Genomic DNA, 18046 nt, shown 5'->3' with positions numbered 1-18046 from the left:
AAAAACCAACTGGAAGCAAAAAGAAGTTGCATCAAAAATGCCCCGTCCAACAACCCGTCAAGAAGTGCTGGCTCGACTCCGCCAGACCATCGCCGAGGGCTCAATCATCGTCGGAGCAGGAGCTGGTGCGTCCCACAGCCATTGACCTACCTCCAGCCAAAGCAACTGATAATACAATACGCAGGAATCGGGCTCTCCGCCAAATTCATCGAAAAAGGCGGCGCGGATCTGATCCTCGTCTACAATTCGGGCCGGTTCCGGATGGCCGGGCGAGGGTCGCTGGCAGGCATGATGCCGTACTCGGATGCCAACCAGGTCGTTGTTGAGATGGTTCGTCTCCTACGTACGTTCTGCATATTGCACTTACATGGCTAACAATACGTGCCAGGCAAACGAGGTCCTTCCCGTAGTGGAACATACGCCCGTCCTCGCCGGCGTCTGTGGGACAGACCCCTTCCGCGAGATGCGCTCGTTCCTGGCCCAGCTGCGCGGGCTGGGCTTCATCGGCGTGCAGAATTTCCCGACGGTCGGCCTCATCGACGGGAAATTCAGGCAGAACCTCGAGGAGACGGGGATGGGCTACGACCGGGAGGTGGAGATGATCCGGCTCGCGCACGAGATGGACCTCGTCACGACGCCGTACGTCTTTACCGTCGATGAGGGGGAGCGCATGGCGCGCGCGGGCGCCGATGTCATCGTCGTGCATGTTGGACTAACCACGTCGGGGACCATTGGGGCGCAGACGGCGCTGTCGCTGGATGAGTGTGTTGGTGTGGTCCAGGCGATCCGGGACGCGGTTGTCAGGGTGAATCCTGAGGTGATTGTGCTGTGTCATGGGGGCCCGTTGGCGGGTCCCGAGGACGCGGAGTATGTGCTGAGTCGGACGCGGGGGGTGCATGGGTTCTTTGGGGCGAGTAGCATGGAGAGGTTACCAGTTGAGCTGGCGATCCAGGAGAATGCGCAGGCATTTAAGCGGTTGAAGATCCGTCAGTGATCCTGGTCAATAGTTGAGAAACCGATCAATTGAGATGAACCACCGGAGACCCAAACGGGAAATTCTCCGTGGTACAAGACTGTGGGGAAGTAGATCCACAGACAGACTCCGGTTATTATCTTTCTATCCGCCGTCTCCCTGTGCAATGTTACTCACGGGACTAAATGTCTGATGCGATATGGGCTGGGTTGTAAGCTGTGGCCGCGTGATTATCTGTCGCTCTATATAACGTGGGGGGACCCCGCTACCTGTGATTTAGACGGCTACTACTAGGACCTCGATATAACTAGCATTAATTCTCCTACTTGAAGAGCATCTCCTCGTAATCAGACACTCTGAATAACAATGTTGCGGCCTTTGGAAGGAAAATTCGGTATCGTCACTGGTGGCTCACGGGGTATGTCGACAGTCTACACATCTACACTTCACCATCACAGGCTCAGCTAGATGAAACAGGCATCGGCGAGGCAATCGCCCGGAACCTCGCGGCAAAAGGCTGCTCCCTCCTCTTGAACTTCACCTCTGAGTCCTCCCGCGCCCGTACAGAGGAGCTCTGCGCCTCGCTGGCCTCGACGCACTCGATCCGCTGCGTCGCCGTGCAGGCCGACCTCCTCCATGCCGAAGAAGCCGTCCCCCAGATTCTAGCAGCCGCCAAACAACACTTCACCTCGCCCGAGGGCAAGTTCCAGATCGACGTGCTCATCAACAACGCCGGTGTCAGCGCCGACCGCTTCCTCAACGACCCTGTCAAGGGGCCCATCGACCGCGAGTATTTCAACTGGCACTACAGCATCAACGTGCTCGCCCCGCTGCTGCTCACTCAGGCCTGCGCCCCGTTCCTCCCCACCGATCGCTCCGGCCGCATCGTCAATATCTCCTCCGTCTCCTCGAGCATTGGGTTCACGGGCCAGAGCGTCTACGGTGGGACCAAGGCCGCGATCGAGGCTATGACACGCACCTGGGCGCGTGAGCTCGCGGACCGCGCCACGGTCAACGCGGTCAATCCCGGCCCCGTCATCGGGGACATGTATTTTGCGACCGGGGAGGAGTTCTGGAAGCAGATGCAGGGGTTCCAGGATGCGACGCCATTGAGTAAGATGGATGAGGATGATCCGCAGTTGAAGGAGTTGAGCGAGGAGCAGATCCGCTTGATCAAGGAGAAGATGGGTGGGCGGCGGCCGGCGTTCACCAGCGAGATTGCGGGGGTGGTGGGGATGCTGTGTACGGCCGATGGTCTGTGGTGTACGGGGAGTGTGGTGTGTGCCAATGGTGGTATGAAAATGGGATTCTAGACTGTAGACTCGTATATAGATCTGTACAGATCATCGGTTGTGTTTGTACATATGCATCGAATTGTCTGTGCAGATAGGAGTCGTGGTCGTACGTTGTTCCCTGTAGCGGAGACACGAGACGAAACAGTCATCGATGTCATCATCGTCAACATTCCTCGCCTCTGCACCTTCACCCCCAATTCCACCTCACCGTTCGTTCCATCCATATTCGTAGCGGATAATATTCGTGACCGAATAATCAATTGATACTAAAGACAATGACCTCCCTCCGACTCAATCCGTCAACCCTCCGCTTAACCCCCCAACTCACCAAACCTCTACCCTCCCGTATCCTCCGCGCCTCCATCACATCATCTCTCGCCCTCAGGCCTCTATCCGCTCATCCCCTGAGGCGATCACCACTCGCACCTGTACCTTCGTTCAAGAGAATTCCTCCATCAGCAAGCCCCTTCTCAACCGGAAAATCCCAAGCTGACCTCCTCGTCGAAGAACTCCAAGAACTGTACTCCCCCCCATCAGCCCATCTTTTTGGCAATACAAGTGCAAAATAATCCTAACGAAACAGCTACGAAACCGCCAAAGACGAATTCGAGATCGCTACCGACAGCACCGCCAGCTCCACCATCTACGCCGCCTCGGACCGCGAGTCCGCCCGCGATGCCCTGAACCAGTTGCTTGCCGTGTACAGCCTCTACACGACCGATATCGCGGCCACGGCTGAGTCGCATGCACCGCAGGAGTTGCAGCAGGGTGATGATGCTGCTGACGAGAGGGGCCAGTTGGTGAATACGGATTTCGATCCGTCGGAGATCCCGGCCCCCGTGCGCGATGAGGTGCGGAGACGGGTTGGGCAGCGGGTGCGGGAGTTGAGTAATGCGGTGGAGGCGTTGGAGGAGAGGGCTCATGTTGAATAGCTGGAGGAGTCCTCTGAGGAAGTGAGTCATTATAGCTGCTAACTGCGCTGCTGCTAGTATACATTTCCATTCATATCGTGATTGGTATCATCATTTGAAAAGTAGGTACCCTCCAACGCCGGGCAATTGCATACAATTGCATAAACTTTTTTTTTTATACTCAGACTCCCGTATACCGCCTTGTCCAACTCCAATGTCATGAAGGAAACGGTATTGATCAAACAGTGCCAAGGGGGAATGCAAAGTGGTCGGAGAGCGGTGACGGTGATGGGAAGGCTGTGCTGTCTGCTTTGTGTGTCGTGCGCATATGCCGTTTCAATTGGTCTACAGTCGGAGTCAGTACTGGCCTGTCAACTCTGCCGCGGGTCAAGTAGGGCAACGTACCAGGCCGAGTAAAGCTTTTGCTGCATCCAGGATAACTGCATTTGTGTTTTCGTTCTCCGTGAGCTACATTCGTTAGTCATGCACTACTTCCCATAGGCGAGGAACATACTTAGTCGATGACTTGACATGTTGGACGACTGTTAGATATTCTCGTTAGTACAGGCTTACATGCCATTCCCCCAAGGACGCGACTTACATCGCCTGTCTGAAAGTTGCATCCGGGAAACGTGCATTTGAACGGCTTCTCGCCCGTGTGCGTCCGTGAATGCGTTTCTATCGAGTCAGCATCCTACCAAAGGACACACCTGTCAGGTAACTCACTTAATTCACTGCTGTCGGTAAATGACTTGCCACATTCGGTACACTTGTACGGCTTCTCGCCTCGATGACTTCGTTCGTGTCGCTCCAACGTCGCTTGCCGAGCAAACAGCTTGCCACAAACCGAACATTTGAAGTTTTTATCTATGAGGACTGTCAGTTTTCGGCTCCATTCTCACAGACTCTATGGACTCACAGTTACTGTGCGTCAAGAAATGTCCCTGGAGTTTCGACTTTTGAGAAAAAGGCTCATCAGGGCGATGGCATCCTTCCCAACAGCAATAGTAGCCGGTACCCTTTGCCCCTTCCACAGTCCCCATATGGTTGGCAACCAGATGCTCCTGGAGCGCACAAGCATCAGCAAAGGTCGCTCCACAGGATCTCTTGACACCATGGCTCGTGGTCGTCCATTTGCAAACATGGACTTCCCCTTCAGCGGAAGAGAACCCCGGACTGGTCAATACGGACGAGGCACCACCCTCCAACGGTGGGGGCGTCTCGCCCGGACTGGACATCAGTTGTGAACTCACGCTCGATCGGGACTGGCGGGAATAGGCGGAGTAGGGTCCGTACGGGTGAACATGTGCGTGGGGGTGAATTCGACACCGATGATGCGACCGGCAGGGTCCTTTGAGCGGCACATTCCCATGGATATTGACTGACGCTTTGGACGAATCGTTAGGAGTGGGCGGTAGGCGAAAGCACGTGAACGAGTCGGTCGACCGGGTGTCCAGTTTGCTTAGATGAATGTGGCAGTTCTGGTCCTCGTGGGTGTGGGGTTCAGGACAGGCAGACACGCCGGAGCACATTCCAAGCATCTGGAAGATATCTGCTGGATTGCAATTATTCGGCAGGGGAAATGGCACATTCCCAAGGTGATTGTGTGAATCTCCGGGCAGAGGATGGCAGTGGAAGTGGGGATATGAAGGATGACAATGATGAAACGTTGTTGGAAAAGGAAACAGGGCGTCCGCAGACTGTGATGTGTTGACAAGGCCCGATGTGGCATTCTCTGTAGGCTTGGATGGCACTTGCATTTGATTCTGATCGATGGTCGACGACGGAAGTAGGCCGCAGGCTTCCAGTGACAGTGGCTGCGCCAGTCCCAGCATTGAGTCTAGATTGTTATGATCGGCGGCTTGTCCGTTATGGTCGGCAAAGCTAAAGCAGTGTTCATCGAAGCAGACTGCGTCCGTGCTTTTGCAATCCTTGTCGTCACAGTGCGATAAAGAACAAGCAGTTGCCTCATCACATTCTCTGAAGCCGTCACAGACGGAAGGACAGTTAACGGAACAGTCATCCACATCACAGCACGCCTCGTCAATTGTAGCACAATGCGCCAGCGAGGTGTGATGATGGTCCTCGTCCAGACAACTCCATTCTGGCGGTTGAGCGGAGGCCTCCGCGCCGTCCTGGGAGTCCTTACCATCTAGATGAAAGGCCTCCCAGTGACATTCGAGGCAGAAATCATCTTTCTTGGTGTGGGAAGACATGGAGAGGGAAGATCCGCTAGCAATGGGATCTCCTCAGGACTCAAAAAAAAATGAAGAATGGGGATCACGGTGACAGAAAAAGAAAGAAAAGGGGGGGAGATGATCAAGAGTAGGGATGATAGCACTACTACTGAGGACATTAGCACGACTCAGTCCCACATTGGCTTCACAGGGCAAGGCAGGGCAGGGCAGAGCAGGGCAGGGGTAACAGGTGCAAAGCGGCGAGCACCTACCACAATGCGATCAATCACAATAATGGGAGAACTGAGTTAAGCCGAGAGAATCGTAGGAATCAAACAATCAAGGCCAGAAAATAGGATTGACCGCCTGCAGTGTGCAAATCCAAGAGGACCTTGGGAGCTTCCCACGTGTATATATTCGATGAAAGTAACATCCAGATCTGTGCGAGCAACTTGAGGGAAAGGGGCCCTGGTAATACCCTGAGGGGACAGGGGACTACCTAGACATGAGGATTAGTGCAGGACTCGCATTAGAGCCTAGAATAATACGTACCTCAATAAGATTCTTGCATATGGGCGCGTGGGGTGCTACCTGGCCCCATCCAGACACAGCGACCGGATTCTATCACGCACAAGCAAGAAGGAGAGTGAGGACCCTGCGAGCAAGCACCTATTCTTTAATGAGGACCCTGGGGGAAAAAGCGTCATGCCCACTCCCCGCCGGCGAATCGTATCGCCTGAATTGTCAGGCCTGCCGGTTATTATCCTCCGATCCGCTTACCGTCGCAACTTGAGAATCGTGAGGTAGGAAGTATTCCCTGGAAACCTCTTAATCGTCACTTTCACTCCATCGACAATTAATCTGGTCTTTCCATGATCGAAGAAGAAGAATCTTGCACTGGAGTCTTATTCTGCCGGATTCTACCGCTTTGTGTTAGGTAATTTATTCTGATAAGATAAGACCCTCGGGTATGCTTCATTGATGCCTAGTTGCCTGATATACTTGCCAGGAGCTTGAACTGTATATACACTTATGATGCCTTCTTTGTCTATACTTACCACGAACCAGTAAGGTCCTTATCCAGACTTCTCAGGACTCATAAGATTGGAATCTTTGTTCCGCTTCAATAAAAGCTCTTCCCCATTCGATCCGTAGTTATCTGACAACATTGCGGGCTCGCCTTTGTTGACTTTAATAAGACTACCATATCATTTAAATCTTGAACCCACAGTATGAGGGAAATTCTCCTTCTTGAGGATCTACTTCTATCATCTAGCTGCTCATCTTTGGTGGCCTTGTTCTCTTCAGCAATAGTATGGTCAATGGCTGACTGACAGCCACGTGCTGACCGCCCCCTGATCCCCTCCGGATCGTTATTCCACGATGATCTCCACCACTTTTTATTAAGTCTCCGTAAACAGACACTCCGCACTCAACACCCACCACCAAGTGCACCACTCATACTAAAGGATATCGGGTCATCCACTGTACAGTGTAATCGAGTTGCATCACATCACATCGCAATTCCCGACGAACCCATCCATCACGCTCCTCTAGCTCTGTTATTCCACCTCCGTCCGAACCCACGCCCACTGGGGCCGCTCCACTCATCCCTGTCCATATCCTCACCATACCATATCCTTTCGCACGCGCCTCACCTAACAACCCAGGACTACAACGCGATAACCCCAACCCAAACAAATGGGTAATCTCTGCTCCACCTCCAAAAACGAAGCCGAACCCTTCTCCCGCCCCGGCCGCGTCCTCGGCTCAGCCGCCAATCCCCCGCCGAACGCCGCCCCGCGCGCCCCGCTCCCCGCGAAATCAAAAGCGCCGTTCAAATCACCGGGGAGATCACTAGGCGAGGCTGCGCCGGAGGTTCCAGGTGCGGAGAGGGCCGATGCGCGGACGAATGCTGCGATTGCGGCGCAGGTAAGTGACACTGTGGAGCGAAGCGGAGCTGCTCTTGTATGTGGTCGCTGGCTAACTGGAGAGTGCCAGAAACGAGCCGAGTCGGCGGCGAAGGCCCAAAAAGGTAAATTAGGGTCGAAACTGGCGGCGCAAAAAGCTCAGACGCAGGCGAAAACCTTGAGTGAAGTGAGTAGGGAGCAGATTTCTGCTAGGCATATGGATGAGTCGAGTGAGGCGAGGAGGTGGAATTGAGCGAAAGAAGTGCCTCGACCTACATGACCTACCTACGTTGAACTTGCTGGTGTTTCTGGGAGTATACTGGCGTAAATATCACTGCATAGATCATGATGTTTCTTTACTTATGCGTTACTGCTTATATAATGAATGAACCGAGGCCGTGACAATGTATTGTCTATAAGCATCAAACCATAACGAATATAATACAACCAGCTAATGGTATCGTTTTAGACAACGTTGTACCGTCCTCCCACTGGTGCCCTTGCGTCACTATCGGCAGCGGCCAGAGTGCCCTCTTTGAGCAACCGCATCAACTCCCGCATGGCATTCGTCACGGCGAGTTCCGTTTCACCCTCAACAAGAATATACAGCTTCGGGTTCTCACCAGGTCCAGGCTCCTTGCCAGCAGGATAGAAACTTCCTTTGGTGGTGATAGACGTGCCGGTAGCCTCCAGAATCTTGGCCACATTCGTACGGTTGGTAACGGCCCAACGAGCTTTTTCTGTAGCGCGAAAGCATATTAGCTCCTGCTCTAATAACGGACCATAACAGGGAATAACTTACGAGGAAAATCGTTGATCTCCAGGGTTGCATGGAAAGCTCCCGCATCAGGGCCGCGATTATCGATCGGCACACCAGACCGCATGACTCCAGCACGGCTGAGACGGGCATGGATGTCAGCGACCGCCGAGCCCACCTTATCCAATGGGTTCTTCGACGCGCCCGCTGGGTCTTTCTCGGTCCTGTGAACCGTAATCTTGCCATCAAGATCGATACCCTTGGGAACACCGGGCAAGGGAGTTGTTGCGGCGGCGGCGGCAGATTGCACCGAGGATACAATTTTGCTGAACCGCTCGTCCGCCTTCTCGGCCTTATCTTCTTTATCTTCTTCATCTTCACCCTCTTCGCCTGTCTTGTATGTCCGCCGTTCCCGCATCCGAGCTGCATCTCGCTCCTGGTCAAGGCGCTCAAGACCCTTTCCTCCGAATCCAGACGCGCTGGCTTTCTCCTTGCCCGCTTTGACCTTCTCCAAAAAGGAATCGACCATCTTTTGGACGGGCTCAGGCACCTTCTGTCCACTCTGCCTCAAAGCTTTGGCGATGTCCACCGAATACCGCTCCTGTTCTTCGGTCAGGAACGTGACTGCAGTTCCCGTATTGCCAGCACGGCCAGTTCGTCCGGCCCGGTGAACGTAATCTTCCAGATGGTTCGGCGCATCGTAGTTGACAACGAGCTTCAGCTGCTTCACGTCTAGACCTCGAGCAGCGACAGAGGTGGCAATCAAAACGGGGAAGATTCCGGCCTTAAAATCTTCAATCGTAGAATCTCGGTCAATTTGGTCTTTGCCTCCGTGGATGGACATGCAAGGATAACCCTTGCGCATCAACTCTCGAAGGAGAGTATCCGCAGCTTCTTGACGGTCGACGAAAATCAAAGCACGTGCATCTTCGTTGGCGTCATCCGAGTACAAGTTGCCCAAAATCTCCAATAGCCGTACAAACTTTGTGTCTTCGTTGCGCACCTCCACTATCTGGGTGATCTCAGGCGCGACGACGCTTTTCCCACCGACAACAATCTCGATCGGCTTGGTCAACGACTTACGAGCCAAAGCCTCCATGTTCCGAGGGAAGGTGGCCGAGAACAACACTGTCTGTCGATCGGGTCGGATATTGGCCATGATCTTCATGACTTGGGGCTCGAATCCCATATCAAACATGCGATCCGCTTCGTCCAAGACAACATAAGTGACTCTTCGCAGATTAGTAACCCTGCCCGCATTCGCCGCCAGCAGGTCAATCATCCGTCCCGGTGTACATACAACAATCTCGGCACCACGCTTCAGTTCAGCAATCTGGTCCTTGATAGGAGCGCCGCCATAAGCACAAACGGCCCGAAGATTCAACGCCTTCAAAAAGGGCTTGCAATCCTTGTGGATCTGAGTCGCAAGCTCGCGTGTCGGTGTCATGATAAGCCCAATAGGTCCTTCCATGTTCTCCAGCGGCCGTTGGTCTCTGATATGTCGGAACATAGGAATCAGAAAAGCAATCGTTTTACCTGATCCAGTCTTGGCCACACCGATCACATCGCGGCCAGACATGATCGCAGGAATGGCCTGCGATTGAATCGAGGTGGGATTCTCGTAGCCGAGCTTCTGTATAACATCCAAGGTCTGCACGCCCAACCCGCACTGCGACCATTTCATGACTGGTTTGGGCACGTCAACACCGCGCACTTTGATTCCGTCAAGTTCCAGCCGTAGGCTGGCAGCTTCTTCGTCGGTCATTTCAGCCAAGTTGGAAGGCTCGGTGTAGAACTTTTTGCGGAAGGGCTCGTATTCCATCTTTTCATGGTCAACGGTCGGGATGTCCTTCTTCTTCTTCGCTTTGTTAGCAATCGCAAGAAAATCATCAGCGTCACCCTCGCCCACAGCGGTCAAATCCACATCGTGTTCGTCGCCGAACATCGCCTCGGGCTGCTGATCCTTCGCTTTGGTAAATCTGGCGCCAGTTGTCTTCTTTGGCGGAGCGGTCTCGGCCAGTTCCGACATGAAAGCATCCAGTGGGTCAACTTCCTCCTCCGCTGCATCAACCTCCATTTTCTCGGATTCTGCTTGGTGAGGGACGTCATTCATCTCGACATCGCCGTTGGACTGAAGCGCAGCCTCTTTTGACTGGGCCCGTAGAGCTTCGCTCTGCAAACGTTCTTCGCGCCGTTCCGCAGCAGCTCGTGCGGCAGCCGCATTCTCCTCCTCAGTCCCACCGTCCTGCATGTCGACATCATCTTCATCCTCTACGGCAGCATCCACAGCCCCCATGTCATCTTTTGCGTCTTCTAGTGGAGGGGTCGGTAAACGCTCCAATTTCTTTCGCTTGGATTCCTCTTCGCCAAAACCGAGAGTCTTAACTGCTGATGACTTCTCGGCATCTGCAACTTGCTTGGCGCCTAACCCGAAACCGCCAACATTTCGTTTTACTGTCGACGTAGCTGTACAAGTAACATTAGCAATTTGAAGAAATCTTATGGTGGGAATGTATAACTTACATGATGTAGTGCTGTTGGCGGCTGGATGTTTGTTAGCTTGTACATGATTATTCATGGAGGATGAGGAAGCGGACGCTTTGGCAGACTGAGGAACGGCAACATCGTTACCAAGCACAGCAGGTGTACTTGGGGCCGGTGCCGCATTTCGTACAATAGCCTTCGGGTCAAATTTGCCGGAATATGGAGTAGGAGTGGCATCTGTGGTAGGCGTCGCTGGAGATTGCGGAGAGCCAACAGCCGGTGACAGACCCGATTTTCTGTCTATCTCTTCCAGAATGCTTCTTGCTCCACCAGCTGCAGCGGCCTCGCGCTGCTTCCGTTCTCTCTCAGCAGCCTGCTTTTGCTTCCAGGCTTCTAATTTCGCCAGTCTTTCCGCTCTTTTCTCGTCCTCGGTTGGAGCCGTGGGCGCAGGGGTGGATGGCTTCGAGGCCTAATCACTTATTAGCATCAGGTTTATAGATAATTTCAAAAACATTATGAGTCGGACTTACCTCTCGCGGCTTGGAATCCAGATTCCTCGTCCGACTATCGTCCCGTCTAGACTTGTGCTTCAAGTCAGCAGAATCGTCTGTTCGCCTCCGGGCCCGGTCGCGGGAATCATCTCGCCTGCTTCGATAATCTCTCTCGCGACTTTTTCGGCGATGATCCCGGTCATCACCTCTATCTCTTGATCGACGTCGATCGCGAGAACGATCTCTCCGGCTTGATCGATAGCTATCTTCATCCCGATGATCGTCGCGTCTGTCTACGGAGCGGTCACGTCGCCGGTATGAATCACGGTCGCGATCGCGATATCGTCTCTGTGAGAGTTGTGAAGTTAGGACAATGATAACCAAATTACCATTGTGAGCCAAAAATACATACCTCAGGGCTACGAGATCTTCGATAACTCCTCAGATCATCTCGCCTGCTCTTTTCGTAGCGATCATCATCTCTGCGACTTCGTCTGGATGAAGAATATGTGCTGCCTACAGGTGATGGTGAGCGAGTATCCCCGTGGCGAGCCATTGTTGCAGGCCAACGATGAGTGAGTATTACTGAAACTCCAAAGACTCGCGCACGTAGTCAGAAAAGTAAAGCAATTTATTACCCTTCCATCAGCTGTTGAACTGTTGTTGACGGGCAATCAATAATCGGCACTGGTAGTAGTGAGTTGGTGGCGATGTGAGTGATTGGTTTTCGCTGGGGCTGCGGTTCTTTCATTAAAGTACTCCGTAGTGTCAACCCAGGTCCATGCCGCAACACGCCTCACGTGACGCAATGTACGAATGATCTACATCACGTGATAGACTGTCCCAATTCGGAATACCCCAAACGAACCAAGGACGGGACCCAGCCCCCCGGTTTCATCTGTGGCTAGCTAACCACACCACTGCAGCCAAACGCTCTTGGTTAGCTAGGAAGGCCTTGCCCATCTTACTGCGATTCCTGGATTACTCCTCCACGTCAACTCTTGGAATATTGGTGCGCCTAACTTCTCTGTGAGTCTCAGAATCATGCCTCGGAATATAATCCAAGGCGGAGGCAGCATCCTCCGATACCTTCATCGCAGCAATGCCTTGATTCGTCCCTCTCGCGTGGCAATTGCCAATGGCTTTATCCGGCGCATTTGTGTCTCTATGAACTCTCAGCTCGTGAGCCCAACCATGAAAACATTTCGGCCTTCAGTCATTCTATCGCGGCCTTTGATCAATTCCTTTGCGACGACAATCACTCCCGATGACGAGACCGAGACAACAAAGTCGACAGGATCCAAGACTGGCAAGAAGAACACCAAAAAGCGGAGCTCGAAAGCCGCGACTAAAGCTAAGCCGAAGCCCCGCAAGAAGTTGACAGACAAGCAGAAAGAAGCCAAGAAAGCTGAGAAGATGAAGGAACTGGTCAAGCAGCTCAAGAAGACAGCGCTGGAACCTCCCAAGAAACTGATAGAGAATCCCTGGAATCTCACCATCGCGACGGTGGCCAAAGGGCTTCAGGCTCGCGGCGTCAACGGAACAGACTTCATCATGCAATGTTCCCAACTTGCACAGTCGATCAGCGCAGAAGAGCGTGAGGTACGTTCAGGAGAGTTGAACCCGGCACAGTACGACCACTGATGATGTACGATTTAGCGTATTGCGACCGAGGCAGAAGCCAATAAAGCTGCCAATGCGGCAGCTTATGAGGCATGGATCCAACAGCACACTCCTCGTCAGATCAGAGACGCCAATGCAGCACGCCGCAGACTCAACAAGATTAAGAACACATCTCTTCGACTTCTGCATGACGATCGGCAGGTCAAGCGGCCTCGTACGGCATACCTGCTTTATATGCTGGACCGAACTGCCGAGGGCGACTTTAAATATATGACAGCCAAGGATATCTCAGTGCGCTTAACAGAGGAATGGAAGGGTCTGACAGCTACGGAGAAGGAGGTATGTTCGGACTTGTCTTCCAGCTGGTAGCCTTGAACCGTAGATCAATGGAACTAACGCAGCGCCTTCTAGAAATACTTCAAACAAGCTGAAGAGGATCGTGAGCGGTACCGCCGAGAATACCTTGAAGTCTACGGCGAAGAACCATCAACTTCTCGCTCAACAACCGCGTCTCCAAGCCCTTGAGCTCTTTATTTTCACTGAAGGCTATTGTCACTTCGCCTCATGGGATCGTCGCAATTTCTTATTGAGTTTCGTCAGATGCGGGACAGGATTGTCCACCGTATAGCTTACATGTATCTCGTAGGTACCTTCTTTCTGTCTGTGCCCTTTATCCGGTGTCTTTGCTTCACTGCGGTCTCTCTTGATACACCTCGGCCAGCTGTCTTATTCTGTACTTTACTGATTCCTCTGATCCATGGGTTATGTGCGTTTGTGATTCCTGTAGACAATGATATTATGGTCCTGATTGCCCTCGATACAGATAAGCATGTATGGCCGCATCTCATTGCAAGAAAGACATAGTGCCCTTAAGATACTAGTTTCGACGGATAATTATAGGAGGTGGCATCGGCTCCGGAAAAGTCGCCAACAAGGTATTTCATCCTTCAACTCTACTCCTGTAGCGGTGGGTTGTGACTAGTGCAGAGTTCTACTTCGGGGACCGCTGTCTACAGCAAATAGTTCTCTAATCTATGGAGTGGATTTAACCCAACCCTGTTGTCGTATGTGCTAGAAGCAGATGAGTATGGTATGTATACCTTTCAACTTTATCAAAGACCAATTTAGGTCACCGGGATCGCTAGTGAGACATTTTTGCTCTATTTACTGACATTCTGAAAGGGGTAGCCAGGCATTGCTCCTACTTCACAGAGTCCAGTTCAGCTGACGACTGTCTCATCATGGGTTATCATGACATAGTGATGTGTACAAAGTGCGATCGATCGACTGACCGGTCCTGCTTTTTCCGTGGTCTAGTCTGGGATACTATACGGAAGTTCGCCACTCCCTCCTCTCAGCGTCGTCTGCCAAAATTCACCCGACTCGTGCGCCTCATGTTCAAATAGCTTCATCCCCGCCGGACTCGACACCATGCGGTCCAGCGCCTCGGCCACAAGTAACACCCAGTCAATTTTGGTGCCCAGTTCCTGCGCCAGCATATTGCAGTGGACCATTATTCGCCAGCAGTGGTCCAAATGCTGCCGTAGCTGCCTCCGGTCCCGGGGATGAAGCGGATCATGTGGCACCGGGAGCCGCGAACGCGAGCGCGAACGATCATACTCTGTGCAGGCTGTGATTTGCAGAACCAGCTCCTGTGGCAGCCGTTTTGCCCGAAGATACGCTTCAACTCGCGCCACGTCGACGGCGCTTCGGGTCTGATGCTGGACGCCGGCGGCTCCCCCCTCTCTGCAAGCCAAGAACTCCTCGAAAGGCATTTTGCCGTAGGGGAAACATACGTCGCTTACGGAAAGCTTCGAGATCTGTTCAGGCGTCTTCTCCGGCCACGTGGCCTTTACTATTCTCTCGCGCAGCTGCGCAAGAACGGGCCGATCCCAACCGCGCGAGATCTGTAATGAGTAGCTGAATTCAAGGCCGAAAAATTGACGGTGAGGGTGGCGCGAGACTTCGCTTTCCAACCCGTCTTGAGTCCAGATTTTAACAGTTCGCTGATACATCCTCGTGCCGCGGTACTCGTCGGTCCGTTTGTTGTTTCGGGCGTGACGGGCCGCTGGGTCCCAGAGCTCGGGGAAACAGTAAAGAATGTTGAGAAGGAGGTAGATGTTTAGAGCGGCTTCAAAGACTTGGTCCCAGCCAAGATCCGCTTTCTATAATCAGTCAGACGAGCTGCCCTTTTGTTTTCTGCCATTGATGAAGGCCTGCAGGACCAGGCCTGGAGAATACGTCCACTCACCATACACATACAATCCCTCACATACATCGATTCCTCCAGATTGTTATCTGGTGTCGCGCACAGTCGTAGCACCGTATCCATCTCCCCCAGAACAAGGAGGGCGCTCAGCACCTGCAAATTATAGAACACCTCGGTGTTTTCGGCATAAAATTTGTAGCAATTGTTCCTGCGGTACCGCCGCTGGAAAGCGGCTCCCTTCCGCTCGTGGTAGGGCAGGGGGCACCCACAGGCAAAACTCTCGCTGTCCACATGTCGGCACAGTCCCTCTGTCTTGTGGATCTTTTCACTCAGTGGCCACTTGTAGGCCTTGCACCATCGGTGGGCAAGGGTGCAGATTTGCTCCGCCACGCGGTCGTCCAGGACCAGTTCGTCCGGTGCAAAGGGCGAATGTCGATCTGGATATTTCCGGCGCTCGGCCTCCGTATGTTTTCCGAGAGTCCTCACAAAGGATTCGATAAAGGAGCCGATCTCCTGTCCTTGCGTAGGTCTGAACCGAAAGTACAGATTGGAGGCTAGATCTGCCGCGGGATAGGAGGGAGAGCGGTGGATGAGGTTAGCAGCTAGAATGTTCCAGTTGATGTTGTGCTTTTCGTGTGCCATTGTCGTCTCCTTGATTTTTTACTTCGAAATAGACGACTTCTTGTGAACGACTGAGCATACATGTGCTGTTTACAGTACGCAAATGGCCATGATACAATCGCACGGTAGCTTCAGGACAGTGCCACAGAGGATGCGATTGAGAGTGTTCTTCCTCTAGATCGTTGAGATTTGTTGAGACTAAACACCCGAGTGAGCCAAGTGAGTCAAGAGTCAGGTATATATACTCCGTAGGCAGCGGCATGATCTAGTCGATGTCTCGGAACGGAGTTCATGGATCAGATTAAGCTAGGAAGTTTTGAGACCCCGATCAACGCTAAGAGGCAGTATGGCTCAGAAGGTGGCCAACAGCATCATCCTGGGCAATATAACAACAGGAACTAATGAACAATCAGGTTAGTATGAGGAGGAGAGCGACAATGGACTGACGAAAGGCTCTCCCAAGGCTGGTCTAGATGCAGACTGCTGCAGCCTATTGCCTCAGTCTATGTCTGTATGAGGTGGTGAAGCAAGAGCATTGTCCCTGACGTCCGCGCCAGCCGATTTTTTGCGAAATTTGATCATGATGTCCAGGCAGCGTAGTCTGCTCAGCATTTGCGTGGTTTGTTCGGCCTTCAACTACTCTTATCTCGGCGAACACCGATCATGTTGACCCTAGCCAGCCTCTTGCGCGATTGCGACTATCATCCAGAGATGAAGCGGGGCGGCGCAATGCGCGCGGCATGGTGAATGGTCCAATGGCAGAAATGCCTTGCCAAACCCTCTCGGGCAAGGAAAGAAAATGAGAAACAGAATGATGAAGTGTGTGACGAGGTTGAAGCAGTGGTGGAGAGCGGCTTTCTAGAACACGCAGTTTAATGCCAATGCGGTAACAAGGCGCTTGTCTCGAATAAGGTAGACGCTATACTGTTCCAGTAATCTGCTGTCATCGCAGCCTACTGAGTACCTTTGCAAAGCCGATCAAATCTGATCGATTACCTTATTGTAGTAGAGTTGGCCTGCATTGTAAACCACTCAACCAGCATGGATGCAACGTCGTGAGGACCGCGAGGATCAATATACCCTTGTCTGGTTAGTCAGAAAACGCCCAAGGTCGATATATTGTATGACGTTTGCGAGTCTTTGCCGTTTTAGGAAAAAGCAGATAGGGACCTTATGGACGGAGGGATGACATTGTATCTGTTAACGCTCCCTGAAGCGCTGCTTGTCTGCTCCTAATTCTTTTTGCTTCTCAGAATTCTTGTACGTCTTTTACAAACTCCATATTTGTCTCTTTCTCCAGCTTCAACTTGAGTACAACAAACTTTCGGCGAGATTGAGCAATATGCCTTATCTTAGGAATTATCAGCAGAGGAAAACGAACTATCGTACTCGCAATGTAAGATATGAATTTTAGCTCTTCTGTTATTGCATGACCCTTTCAACGTCTCTGTGCACGGTGTTTCCCGGGACAATGGCAGACGTGAAGTCTGGGAATAGGACGCTCCAAAGGCTGACTGATACAGACTGGGCAGGACTCTGATACCGATGACACACACAGTGTGCACTCTTCTCTCAGTCATGGCGCAAGTACTCTGTTCAGCCAGGATGACCGCTCCTCTGTTTCTTCAGGACCGGTCGCAGTGCATGTCCTACCTCACCGAGGTGAAGGGCTCCGTTTTCGACCTGAGAACGTCTACCCAGACCGTTTCACACTGGCGGACATCGAGGTACCCCGAGGTCCGTGGGTGTACCTTGCATGCCCCGGATCCAGGCGCAAGTGTCCACATTGCAAAGTTCATGTAAGCCACAACGACCACATTGTGGTGGCAGTTGACGGAGCATGCTTAAAGAACGGCCAAGACGGAGCTCGCTCATCGTATGGGGTGTTCTGGGGTCATAACAACGTGCTGAACACCGCTGTACCTGTTGAGGGAGAGGGAAACCACACAAACCAGGTAGCCGAGTTACGAGCTTGCATGAGAGCATTGCTGGACGTTGTGCACGTCAGATCTCTCTTTGAGGACCAAGGGATCATTCTTAGTGCGGTTGTCATCAAGTCCGACTCGGAGTATCTGGTCCGCGGCGTCACCGAATGGCTCCCCAAATGGAAGAGGAACGGATGGAAGAACTCTAGGGGATTGGATGTGGCTAACTGGGAACATTTCAAGGCAATTGAGCGTCTCACTGAGGATTTGGAGAGACATAAGTTAACCATCAAGTTCTGGCATGTACCTAGGAGGAATAATCGTGACGCAGATACCATGGCAAAGGCCGTCTTGAGGGGCGCCTGGAACCGGGGATTGGGCTTGCTCCCCCCGTTCTAGGGCATGTCTTTGGGCACGGACATTGTATAATTGGTAAATGTTCCTGGCTGATGCGGAGGCGATCTTTTTTCTTGGAACGGAGTCATGTTAGTGGGGTGTAGAGGCGTGACGGAGTGAGGATGAGTTAGAGACTGAACCAGAATGCGAAGGCCTTTATGTGCACAATTTATCCCGTATTTCTTCGACAACCCGAAGGAAATAATTAGTAGTTGCATTGGTTCAGTTTAACAACCGCAATGCCTGACGCTAAAACTGCAGCGGAAGGATGGCT

The 18046-nt window shown here is 52.5% G+C and overlaps 9 protein-coding genes across 9 annotated transcripts; 6 read left to right on the top strand and 3 right to left on the bottom strand.

Moving 5' to 3' along the window:
• Positions 1-37: 37 nt before the first annotated feature.
• AFUA_1G10110 (TIM-barrel enzyme family protein) lies at positions 38-994 on the top strand (the record flags this gene model as incomplete). The annotated part of the gene is made up of 3 exons (XM_747284.1): positions 38-125; positions 185-330; positions 389-994. The coding sequence occupies 3 exons, from the start codon at positions 38-40 to the stop codon at positions 992-994; spliced, it is 840 nt and encodes a 279-aa protein (XP_752377.1).
• Positions 995-1165: 171 nt separating this feature from the next.
• On the top strand, positions 1166-2286 carry AFUA_1G10100 (SDR family NAD(P)-dependent oxidoreductase; the record flags this gene model as incomplete). The annotated part of the gene is made up of 2 exons (XM_747283.1): positions 1166-1184; positions 1325-2286. The coding sequence occupies 2 exons, from the start codon at positions 1166-1168 to the stop codon at positions 2284-2286; spliced, it is 981 nt and encodes a 326-aa protein (XP_752376.1).
• A 257-nt stretch (positions 2287-2543) lies between these two features.
• Positions 2544-3200, top strand: AFUA_1G10090 (uncharacterized protein; the record flags this gene model as incomplete). The annotated part of the gene is made up of 2 exons (XM_747282.1): positions 2544-2788; positions 2852-3200. 2 exons carry the CDS (start codon positions 2544-2546, stop codon positions 3198-3200), a joined length of 594 nt encoding a protein of 197 aa, XP_752375.1.
• Positions 3201-3417: 217 nt separating this feature from the next.
• On the bottom strand, positions 3418-6085 carry zafA (C2H2-type zinc finger protein; the record flags this gene model as incomplete). Its single annotated transcript, XM_747281.2, has 8 exons — positions 5909-6085; positions 5629-5855; positions 4099-5522; positions 3906-4046; positions 3781-3857; positions 3694-3721; positions 3585-3647; positions 3418-3524 (listed from the first exon to the last, which is right to left on the bottom strand). Exons 3-8 carry the CDS (start codon positions 5393-5395, stop codon positions 3418-3420), a joined length of 1713 nt encoding a protein of 570 aa, XP_752374.1. The 5' UTR covers positions 5396-5522; positions 5629-5855; positions 5909-6085.
• A 972-nt stretch (positions 6086-7057) lies between these two features.
• Positions 7058-7519, top strand: AFUA_1G10060 (uncharacterized protein; the record flags this gene model as incomplete). Its single annotated transcript, XM_747279.1, has 1 exon — positions 7058-7519. One exon carries the CDS (start codon positions 7058-7060, stop codon positions 7517-7519), a length of 462 nt encoding a protein of 153 aa, XP_752372.1.
• Positions 7520-7731: 212 nt separating this feature from the next.
• On the bottom strand, positions 7732-11730 carry AFUA_1G10050 (uncharacterized protein; the record flags this gene model as incomplete). Its single annotated transcript, XM_077803891.1, has 5 exons — positions 11411-11730; positions 11038-11346; positions 10547-10976; positions 8069-10489; positions 7732-8006 (listed from the first exon to the last, which is right to left on the bottom strand). The coding sequence occupies exons 1-5, from the start codon at positions 11552-11554 to the stop codon at positions 7732-7734; spliced, it is 3579 nt and encodes a 1192-aa protein (XP_077660061.1). The 5' UTR covers positions 11555-11730.
• Positions 11731-11779: 49 nt separating this feature from the next.
• Positions 11780-13146, top strand: AFUA_1G10040 (HMG-box domain-containing protein; the record flags this gene model as incomplete). Its single annotated transcript, XM_747277.1, is given in 5 exon segments — positions 11780-11808; positions 11836-12027; positions 12039-12600; positions 12658-12960; positions 13033-13146. 5 exon segments carry the CDS (start codon positions 11780-11782, stop codon positions 13144-13146), a joined length of 1200 nt encoding a protein of 399 aa, XP_752370.1.
• Positions 13147-13529: 383 nt separating this feature from the next.
• On the bottom strand, positions 13530-16480 carry AFUA_1G10030 (uncharacterized protein). The gene is made up of 2 exons (XM_747276.2): positions 14873-16480; positions 13530-14786 (listed from the first exon to the last, which is right to left on the bottom strand). The coding sequence occupies exons 1-2, from the start codon at positions 15470-15472 to the stop codon at positions 13935-13937; spliced, it is 1452 nt and encodes a 483-aa protein (XP_752369.1). The 5' UTR covers positions 15473-16480; the 3' UTR covers positions 13530-13934.
• Positions 16481-16619: 139 nt separating this feature from the next.
• Positions 16620-17775, top strand: AFUA_1G10020 (uncharacterized protein; the record flags this gene model as incomplete). Its single annotated transcript, XM_077803890.1, has 2 exons — positions 16620-16847; positions 16975-17775. Exons 1-2 carry the CDS (start codon positions 16794-16796, stop codon positions 17773-17775), a joined length of 855 nt encoding a protein of 284 aa, XP_077660060.1. The 5' UTR covers positions 16620-16793.
• Between the last annotated feature and the right edge of the window lie 271 nt (positions 17776-18046).

Source organism: Aspergillus fumigatus, chromosome 1 (assembly GCF_000002655.1).
Source record: "Aspergillus fumigatus Af293 chromosome 1, whole genome shotgun sequence".
In the NCBI taxonomy this organism is placed as follows: Eukaryota; Fungi; Ascomycota; class Eurotiomycetes; order Eurotiales; family Aspergillaceae; genus Aspergillus; species Aspergillus fumigatus.
The sequence above is the reverse complement of the archived record's forward strand: the minus strand, read 5'-3'. Positions and strand labels throughout refer to the sequence as shown.